The sequence below is a fragment of the Talpa europaea genome (assembly GCF_964194135.1).
Source record: "Talpa europaea genome assembly, chromosome: 15".
In the NCBI taxonomy this organism is placed as follows: Eukaryota; Metazoa; Chordata; class Mammalia; order Eulipotyphla; family Talpidae; genus Talpa; species Talpa europaea.
Window position 1 is genome coordinate 10,023,440 of NC_140083.1, and position 10,750 is coordinate 10,034,189.

General features: G+C 53.6%; 1 protein-coding gene across 1 annotated transcript in view; it reads right to left on the bottom strand.

Moving 5' to 3' along the window:
- The window catches only part of RFX4 (regulatory factor X4), a gene marked incomplete at both ends in the record, with an annotated part of 108,838 nt that extends 98,670 nt beyond the window's left edge, over positions 1 to 10,168 (bottom strand). The window contains one exon of the mRNA XM_084255783.1: positions 10,126 to 10,168. Within this exon, the coding sequence (XP_084111909.1) occupies positions 10,126 to 10,168 (43 nt within the window). The remainder of the gene's footprint in view (positions 1 to 10,125) is intronic.
- Positions 10,169 to 10,750: the final 582 nt, after the last annotated feature.

The window sequence follows — 10,750 nt, forward strand, 5'->3', positions numbered from 1 at the left end:
AGAATGATCTGAGATGGAAGCACATTTTGCACAGAGGTGCTCCTGTCTTGCTTTCTTTCCTCCCTCTGCATATATCCCTACAATCTCCAGGTACTATCGACAACCATGCACCTTTGCTGTTTTCATTTCTTTTGCTTTTTAAAAAAATATCTCTCCATAAAAGAAAAACTTGCAACAAAATACAGGTCCACAGGGAGTTTTTTTTTTTGCAGGTTCCCCATCTCCTAGACCTCTCTGCGCCTCTGAGCCCTGCAGGCCTTCCAGGCTGTGTTCCAGCTCTCCCCACTCCCACCGCCCGCTCAGCGGAGCCCTCTGACACAGCTGTGGTGGAGAACGCCCTGTAGCACGGGCACCCAGAGGAAACCCCAGTGAAGCAGGGGAATAATTCATTCTTCTAAACACAGCAAAGTTTTCAAACTTTAAAACGGAGCCTTGATTAGAAGAAAAGCCTTGGTTTTTTTTTTCCCCTAAGAGCCTGGCATTTCTGAAAATGTTCCCTACCCAAACCACAGTATCCTCAAAAACTCTGCCCACTGAGTTGAAAATAAAAGTTCATGGAGACCAAAGGCCCTCTCACAACAACTGCTCACCACTTTAGAAATCTTCCTTCCAGTGCTTACCAGTTTTAACATTTTTTTAACTGAGGGCCTCAAGTTTGCTGGAATCTTTCTTCCTTGCAAAGCCCCAGGGCTTTCTCGGCCAGTAGCATTTATTTTCTATGATATCAACTAATGATAGATGGAGAGATGATTTGGTTTTTGAAAACAACAAATTTGACAATTGAGTAAAAGAAGCAAAACTTCTAGAAACAGAAATGTCAACCTTTTTAGAGGTCATAAAAGTATAATACAAAATTAGTCAATTTTCTGTTTGGTGGAGCAAAGAATTAGACACCCCAGTTCTTCCCCTACTATAGCCTTATTATCAATAGTGGGACTGAACATCACAAAGAGAACATGGCAAAATGTTTAAAGCCATCCATCAATTCCCTCACAAATAGGTTTGAGTTTATGCCAGGAACCCAAACCTGGAACTTCATAAAAGCCTAAAAATTTCCATAGGACCTTCACCTACCCATGCGTAGTTAGAACTGGTACACAGATTAGAAACACATCAGGTGTATGAACACCCCAACTTTAGCCTAACCATTCAGAAAAATAAAAAAGGTGATTGTGGAACTCAAAAAAAAAATCACTCATGCTTATTTTATTTTTTTAGAATGAGAAATTCTGCGTCTGTAACATTCAAAGAAACACTGTCTTCTCCAAAAGTCTAATATTAGCTCAAAGTGATCTCTCTCACAGTAGACATGAGATTGAAAACAAACACACTGACATAATTTTCTTCATGAAATGCATTTGTACCTAAAAAAAGCAGATGCTGGTGCTATCATTAGCAACCACGAATCACTTGTTAGATTATTCAAATGACAGTTTGAAATCTAAGTTGCCTTGAGTTGCCTGGTCCTGCGACTGCCTCACTGAGGCTGTGCTGACCTTCTGCACAAGGGGGTGGGCAGAAAACACCCAGGATCGGAGCGCTAACTAACCTTGGCCAGACTGCAGCCTGTCCAGAGGCTTTCTTACCCCTTTAAAACGAAACAACTACAATGCAAACCCATGTCACCTGTCAAGTAGACGATGCTCTTATGTTTTGTTGAGGATTAACTAGCCACACAAAAATGGAAACTATACAACTATTTTGAAGTAATTCTGTTTTGAGGGTCGGTCAGATCTGACACGACAGAAACCACATAATCTCCCAGCACAAGTCAATCCAGCCCTTGTTGCCTAAATTTAGACCACAGTCAGCTGCAATCATGGATAGATTTCATTTTCTTCTACTTTTTATGATTCTCCCCCTCTTCCCTCCCTCTATCTTGAGCTGTTCACATTCCAAAAACTACAACCAGAATGTAGGTGAAATGAAATTATCAAGCCAAAAATAGAACAAATGGACATTCTCTACTCGCGTGAAACTAAAATGCAAGAAAGAACTACACACGCTCTCTGCTTCCTGCTAGCATGAGTTTCAGGGAGTGGCTCATTTGAAACTGAGTTTTCTATTTCCTGAAAAGCAAGTGTGAAATGGTTCGCCTTTAAGACAATGCTGCCCATGAGTATGGGGGAGTGCGAGAAGGAGGAGGCCATCACCTTGCAGACTAGAAAGGCAACCAGAGCTGGGGGAGGTAGGAAGGAGGGCAATAGAGTGCAACCAGTGTCTTCCCTGAGGGCTTCAGGAAACACCTTCCTCCAGGACTCAACCCCCAGTCAACAGGTGTGGTCTCTACTGGCACATTTCCTGCTTCCTTTAACAAACCAGAAAACATGAGGATGAAATCATGGCAGGCAGGTCCACACAAAAGGCCCTTTTCATGGAAAAGGTAGAGAAATGAAAATGAAAGTAATCCCTCCGTCCAGTCCCTCAGAAAGGAACCGCTGACCACGACGCCCTGTAGAGCCGTGTCTACACAGTCCAGAAAACCTCTGGATATGCTGACACAGGTACCTGGTTTTCAGGATTCTTACCCCTCCCCCCAGCTGCACACCTAGGGTTAGGCGTAGGAGAGCCAGATAATAATTTTTAATAATAACCAGATGCGCCATTTACTGAGTAATTTCAAGGAACCAGGCTCTATTTAACATGTACAGTCTTCTGTCTCCTCACAACCCTGTCTCCTCCAGCACAGCCTGACCTAGAAGGTAGGGAGAAGATGCTTTCACAGAGAAAGAAACTGAGGTTTAAACAAGTCAGGCAACCTGCCCTGGATCCCGTGATCTAGGAAGTGACAGAGCTGGGATGTAAACCTTGGTCTGCCTGGCAAAGTTCATGGCCTTTCTACGAAGTCACACTGCATGGACCTGAAGGCACATGGTAACACACGCCTGTGGGTGACTTCTAGCTGCAAGGCATTGTTGGTGACATTACCTAAGGGCTATATACACTGTCACAGTGCTGGCCTTTGCCTCCTGAGTTTATTCTCACTGGGGATGTCCGTGTGTACTTCTCCCAGCACGCATGGCGCCCCTGACATTCTAAAGACAAAGACAATTGTAACTAAACTTTGAATGAATCCTAAAATTTATTTCACCTTTGTAGTAAAGACACTTTATTTATGTTCCTGTTTTTTTACCAACAATAATTTTAAATGTTGCCTGTATAGGTACTGGACATCCCTGCCACCTCACCCCACCCCCGTGCCTCACTGAAACAAAAAAAGCAAAGGAAGTCGGGATAGCCCTGTGGCAAAGAGTGGGGATCATTCTGGGGTTAGGCCACTTGGCCCCTTCTTGATAGCCTTTATCTGCCTCAGTTTCCTATTGCATAAAATGGCCTCACAACATAGAGTCCTTAATATAACACACTTTAAGTGCTTACTCTACGCCACCACATGAATGGCATTTCACAAACAAAACTTTTAAAATAGAAGGGAAAAGCCAGAGTGGTTACTTGCACTCAGCCACAGGAAAGCAGTTCCCGTGTGGCCAAGATATGTCTTAGCAGCCTGACTTCCAGAGCTGAGACAGTCATCGAATACTCCAGCTGTGAATTTTGCCTGCTGTCTGCTGGCGTCTACACTTCAACTTTGGATAATAACAGTTCCTGCTTTATAGGGTTTTTGAGAGCATTATAGAGATAATGCATTTAAGTAAAAATGCTTAGCAAAGTAAAGACATGTATTAACTATAGAATATGTGCTGTCTGTTATCATTTTCACACAGGCCCGGCATCCAGCCCCATCAGATAGTTATATCACTCACATAAGAGAACTGAGGCTCAGCAATGTTAAATGCCCAGAGCACAGGTGCACTGCCTGACGTGGGAGAAAGTCCCCCCATGAATGGTAGTACCTCTCTCATCCCCAGGCACTACATTTACTCCTTGCAGTAGATTTCCCTTCGTCATAGTTCTTATCACTCACTGCAGTCATCCACTTTGTGTTTACTTGTCTGTCTAGAATTTATGCTCCGGAGGAACAAAGATGGTGCTTTTGTAAAGTCCAGCATCCAGCAGAGTGCTGGGCACATAGGAAATATGCAGTTTTCTTGAATGAATGAATGAATGAATGAAGTTAAAATTTGTCCAAAATCTATACTCAACTAGGACATACTGCTTCTCATCACTGCATTTACAATCCTCTGCAGAATCACACAACTCCTTCAGAGAGGCTTTCTCTGCAGTCCAGGGGTGACTCCTGGGATTCTCCACTCGTCCACACTTCTCCTTACTTACCAAGTGGGATTCAAATCCACCCCAAGGTCAGAGCCAGCATCGCACTCTGGCAGCCCAGCGGGAGTGGGTGGGCAAAGGAAGGAAACAGACTCCCCTAGTTTGGCATCTGATCTAGCAATGCCTCCTAAAAGCTGTGACCACAGGCCAGATCCAGACCCCCTTTGGTCCTCAAAAAGGAAAACGCAGAATTGTGGTAAGATTTAAATGACTAGTACTTGGGACGTGCCCACTGCAGGGCTGGCAGGAGTGGAGGCTGGGTGACACAGCACATCCTTTCCTTCAGGCTGCCAGGGGCGTCTGTGAGCCCCTGCAGCACGCACACTTCCAGCATGCCCTCTGAAATCCTGACGGCTTGGGGACTCTGGCCACAGTCAGCCCCGAGGTTGGCCACCCAACAGGTGTTCAGTAAGTGAGCTGAATAAAACCTCTGATAAATTCATCCAAATTATTATTACTTTCACCAGACACCTCCAAAGAATCTGCCTTTGAGTTCATTCTCTCTTCCCTAAACCTCAATAAAACTGCAAAGCTGTCTCAGAGTGGGATAAGCAAGGACAACATTAGCAATTTCTCCCACTGGGGGCTGCCATCCCACAGACCACGGGCCTTGAGGGGCACACGCATGTGGAGACCTGCCCTGTGGCATCCTAACTTGTGGTGTCACCATTTTAAACACGCCTGGCCTTTTTGACAAAGACTCCCAGGCAGACAAGCACACCAACTTGACTCAGAATCACCATCTGAAAATCCTGGAAATGGAAGCCAAACCCTGAGCCTCAGTCAAGTCCCAGGGATCACTCCCTCCTGGAGCACCTGTGAGGACTATCGGCTGTAAAACTACTTGGTGAACAAAGAACCCGGCCAATGTCACATATATGTCAGGAGGAGGACACAGGCAGGTAGCTGAGTGGCAGAATCCTAGATAAGCACAGCGATCTTTATGTCCGGTTCATTCATTTACAAATGAGGCATCTGAGTCTCAGAGAGAAGGGGACGGCTCTCTGACCACCCCCCAGGGGGACACCCAGAGGGGTGGTGAGGTGTGACAGGAGACCACCTCTCTTTAAGGGCTTTCATAAGGAAGGCTAGAGGCCGACTTCCCATTGATGGCAACACTTCCCCACGTGGGCCAGTGTGTCCTCCCAGGCAAAAGGTGAGTCTGGGACGTTGGTTCTATCGTCAGGAGGCATTTCAGTGGATGGGCGTAAAGCCTCAGAAAATGAGTGTCTTAAGGAATGCGTCTCAGGTGAACTGACAAGGAAAATGCTAGGCCTTTGAAGATGACTTGCTAAAATGCTAGTGTATTCTTGGTTTGGGGAGAAATGCACGCATTGTGCCGGGGACCCTAGTTCAGATGGTGAGCACCAGCATCACCCAGGGCTGCCCCATATAGGACAGAGAATCCCAGACTGAGCTGTGCTGCTCTTCATCCCACAGGCAATAAAAAGGAATGTTGTCAAAGCTAGAAGATTCGCCAAAAGTAGCCTTACAAGTGGCCGAGTCGGGATTAGACCTCAGACCTTTACCCACTGTACAAAGGAAGAAAAAATCAGGTAAGATCTTTCTGCCTCCCCAAGATTTCTAAGCACGGACCTCCACCTCTTCTCTTTCACGCCTTATCCTCACCCTTCACCCGTCAAGGTCCGGGTGGACAAGGAGGAGTGAGAAACTCCTCCCGGGTCGTGGGGAAGAAACGCCAGCACCTTGCAGGGCGGTGAGCCTGCAGCTCGCGGGGGAGGCGGGCGCACGGCCCAGCTGGCGCCTAACCTCGGGACCCCAGGGCGCTGGAGGGAATCCGCAGGGGAGGGCAGGGGTGAGGACCCGCGGGCGGGCTGAGGAAAGGAGTAACTGCTGGAGAGAAATGAGAGCCCTCGGCGCCTCTGGGAGGCCGACCGTCCAGCTCTCACGCAGCGGCGGCGAGGCCCCGAGCAAACTCCCCTCGCCTCCTCGCGCTCGGCCCTTTGTTGTCGGCCTCTGCCTCTGGCTCCCGCTCCTACCCTCCGGTCCCCCGCCCCCTGAAGTCACCCCAACTGCACTCATAATATTTTGCTTTGCGCCGGGTCTGTTTTCCACCACCAACTTCCAGCAGTCTCCATGGCGACGCGCCGGGGCGGGGGGCGGGCGCAGCTATGGAAATCCCAGGGCCTGGCGGCCGGGCTCCCCTGCAAACTTTTCCGGGTCTCGGGGCCCGGCGGGCCCGGGTGGGAAGCGCGCGGTCCCCGGGGCCTGGTGGCGCCGAGTGCGGGGCGCCCTCGGCCCGGCCTGCGCGCAGCGCGGCGCTGCCTTGGGCTGCAGCCGCCGGACCTGAGCCGCGGCCCGCGCGGCTCTCACTTGACCCGGCTGCCAAACCCAGATGCCGGCGCTTGGCAGGTGGCAAGGGTGGGGGAGTGCAAGACACGCACACGCACACGCGCGCACACACACACACGCACGCACGCCGGGGAAGGGCGCGAGAGCAAAGCCCACACTCCCGACCCCCTGCTCCCCGGAGCCCTCCGCCCGGCCCCTCAGGCCGGAGCAGGCGGCTCTTCGCCGAGGGCACGCGTGGGCCAGAGTGGAGGAAGCCCTGGGCGCGTCCCCACCCGGGCGCTCTTGGCCCCCTGGGCCAGGCGCCCAGGCCAATATGTGCTCCCACCTGGGGACCCACCAAGCCAAATGGGCCTTGTGGTGAGCCGAGGGCCCGCAGACCAGCGTGCCTTCCCGCCGTGGCGGTACGCGGGGCTTGAACCCAGCTCCAGGGGTACTGCGGGCGGCCCCAGCGCTGGATTCTGGAGGACCGAACGGAAAGTGGGTAGAGGCAAAAGTGTCCAGTTGGCTCCGGCCGGGCCCTTCTCTAACGCACCATCCCGTTTAAGAAGAAACAGCCCTTCTGTTGCGTAGCCCCCTCCAGCCCCCCCCCCCCGCCCCGTTCACTTTGCACACGTTCTCGGGGGGCCTAAAATTCTACCTGCTTCCCCCCACCTCGTTCTCGAATTGCCGGGTCCCTTGAGTAACCGAGCAACGCTCGCCTGGGCAGGCAGGGCTGGCCCGACGGGCCAGAGGCGCGTGGAGGCCGCCGGCACCGCGTGGGTCTGCGCGGAGCTGAGTGCGGCCCGCGCACCGGCCCGCGCGGCGAGGGCGCAAGGGGCGCGCTGCGGCCTGGCCCGCCGGCCCGAGCTGGGCTGCGGGGGCCCGGCTCCGGGGAGGGGGCGCCGGCTTTGTGGCGCTCCGCGGCGAGCGAGCTGAGGGCCCAGGAGGCGCGCGTCGGCTCCCCGGCCGCCCCCGACGGGGCCATTGTTTTAGCACCGCACTTGTTGAGTATTTTGGGAAAACTCGAGGAATATATTACCGACTCGGTGCGCCGAACAAAGGGGCGCGTTTCCGCAGGTCACGCTGAAGTGGCCCCAAGGCAGACCACTAGAGTCCCGGCCCCGGCAAAACTGTTCTCCTGGACCCGAGGCACTCTGCAGGGATTTTCCTTTTAAGAGTTGGGAGCGGAGGCCCGACTCGCCGGCCCCTCTGATCCTGGGCGCTCCCGACTTCGCCCCAGCGCTTGCTGCCACTCGGTTGTGGTTGTTCAAGCCCTTTCAGAATGAAATAACAATAATAACACTCGTGGCGCAGGTCGCGCACAATCTGCCCTGAAAGGAGAGGAACCTGACCGCTCCATGCCGCGCTCCCCTCGGGCGAGCCGGGGAAGGAACCTTTACATAACAAGGCAACCTCAGAAGGAAAGCTAATTGGATTAAGCTCTCTGGAAAGGAGACAAGGAAAGGCTCGTGGACCGAACCGCCGCGAACCGCACTTTCCTCGTGGCCGGTTCTGCTAGCCCGAGCGCCGCCTGTCATTTCTTCACCCTGCCCTTTTCCAAAGCTTTTAATTCTGAGGTCAGGATAACGGTCTAGGGATGTCTCCAGAGTTGAAGGAATGGATGAGGAAAGGATTTCGGTTTCAGAACTCATTTGGGGTATTTGTAGTCGAGGGTAAAGGGACTCGGTGCCTCCACGCACTGGCCGCTACACGGTGGACGGGCAACTGAACGTTTCCACAGCCGCACAGCTCTCCCCACAAGGCAGGAGAAACTTGAGTCTTGTAGAGGAGGCGGCTAACACCCCCAGCTGGGCAGTGGGGAGCGTGGATTACAGACTGACCCACAAGTGAGCAAATACTTGGCCCCTAACAGTGTAGACGTGGGCTTAATTTTGTTGAAGGATAGTTGCTTCTGAAGTTGGGGTGCTCAGCTGGTGTAGAATGCCACAAATAGTTGACATAAAAATATGGAGGGAGGGGTTCTTTCTGGGAGCCTTTTCTGCCAGTGGTGTAGACCCCAGCAGGATCCCGGGTGACTCCACAGGCAATGGCCCTGCTTGACTTCGTTTGTCATGGCATTGAATGATTTCTTGGGGGTGGCAGCCTTTCTCCACTCCCAGGGGTCCTGCACCCACTGTGGTGGGAGTGCAGTGGGAGAAAGACTTAACCGTTGGGATCAGAGGTAGACAACTACTCTGGAAACCCAAAGACATCCCTGGCAGGAGAGGTTAGGTGTCCTGGCCACCACAGCCTGGGCAGAAGCCTGGCAGGGTCAGAATCTTTCTTCAGGGTGGAAGAAAGACCATTTGGGGCGCGCCCAGATGACCCCTGCCCTCTGCCCCCATCCATCCCCAGCCTGTTTTGGGTTGGAGGTGGGAGAACATTAGTTTGGTGTTGATTTGCTCTGGGAAGGGAGGCATGGTGTTAGGGTATGGCAGAGGCTGGAAGGCACTTGTTGCTCCACCCTGCAGCGAAGCTCCGAGGCATCCTCCCAAGCTGTGCACCAGGCTGCTCCCTACCCAGTATCTGCCTCTCCCCAGCTCCATCCTCAAGAAGCCAAGGCTGCAGTCCCGCTAGGATTGGAGCAGGCGGGGTGGGAACCTGCGCCTGGGGGAGGAAGAGAACTTCCAGAGAACTTCTCCAACCTGGAAGGGATGGATGGAGGGAGCACAGCTCAGATCTGGCAGTTTGGCCGCTCTTGAAAGGTGCTAGAAGTGGGAGGTGAGGCAGGCTCTACTAGAGAAAGAACTCAGAGGCCAGGGCCTTTTCGTTGTAAGAGATTCCTTGGCTCCCTTCCTGGGTTATTGTGGGCCGCCAACACCCCCAAACCAGATGCCCACAGCCAACAGCCTCCAAAGTGCCCAGCAGTTTGCAGACTCTGACTCCAGGCCTCCTCAGCAGCGCCGAGTCCTGCCTTCCCTCCAGCAGGGGTACAGCCCTGCAGCCCAGCGCCTCGTCGGGCGCCCCTTGGCCGCGGGGAGGCTGCAGCTCGCACGGGACCCCCGGCAGGGAGCTCCCGCTTCCCGACCGGGTACCGAGTCCGTGGGACCACCGGGTTCGCCGCCTCCACTCCTTCCAACTGCGCATCGCCACCAGCCAGAGTCTGGATCCCCACCTTCAGCGCCCGGCGAAGCCGTCACCCTCCCCCGCCTCCCTAGCGTTCCGCTCGGCTTCCCGGCCCTCGCCACCAGCCTCAGCGCGCACCGCTACTCCGGCGCCCCCAAACCCGGGGGAGGAGCCGGGTCCGAGAGGGGGCGGTCGGCTCGCAAAGTTTCTACAAGTGGCACCTCGAGCTCGCCGCGAGCCGGTGAATCTTTATGGAACTTTGTGTCCCGGGCAAGCTAAAGCGCGCTCCTTTGCGCGAGCCGACACACTCACCCGCGCGCGCGCGCGCACACTCACACGCGCGCACACACTCACGCTCACCCTCCACTCACCCCGCGCTCCGCGCCGGGCTGAGAGCTCGTGCGCCTTCCCCGTTATTCCCCGGGGTTCCACTGTCAAGTTGACCCTTCTGAACTTTCTGCAACTCTTCCCAAAGTTCCCTCGGTCCCTTTTCTTTGCCTCCCGAGGTCTCCCCCAACCCCCACCGGCAGGACTAACCTGTGGAATCCATGTCGGGTTCCTCCAGTAACCCACAATGCATGCTCTTCCCATGGACAGCACAGGCGCCCCCCAAAAGTCCTGATGTTTGGGGATCCCCTGTGCTGGAGACGCCCAGCAAGGAAGGGAGCGAGGCGGGGAGCAGGAGGAGAGACGGAGCGTGCAAGGGCAAAAAAGGAGAAAAGAAGGAAAAGAAAGAGAAAGGAGAAGGCGCCGGGAGGGAAGGGAGAGCGCGAGAAGGGGGCGCGCGAGCGGGCGAGCGCGGGGACACTCAGTAATCCAGCCGGGCAAAGCCAAACCCGTCAAAATGTTTGCGGATGTTTCATGGGAAAAAGCATCATTTTATAGGAGCCCCGATGGGAGCAATGTCATTGATAGGCCAGCCGGCCTGATGAATGGCCGCTCGTCAGATGGGGCCGTGGCGAGGCGCACTGTGAAGCCCATTGTGGGCCTGTTTTGAATAAGAAAAGCCGCCTCCGAAAAGGGGGGCTCGGAGCGACGCAATCCCAGCCCGCCGACTTCCCCCTTCTATTATAGCATTAGCAACGTTTTTCTTATTTAAAGTTCCAGAGGCCTTCTCCAGCCCTCGCCCGGCACTCATTATAGGCAAAATCAAAATTGGCTT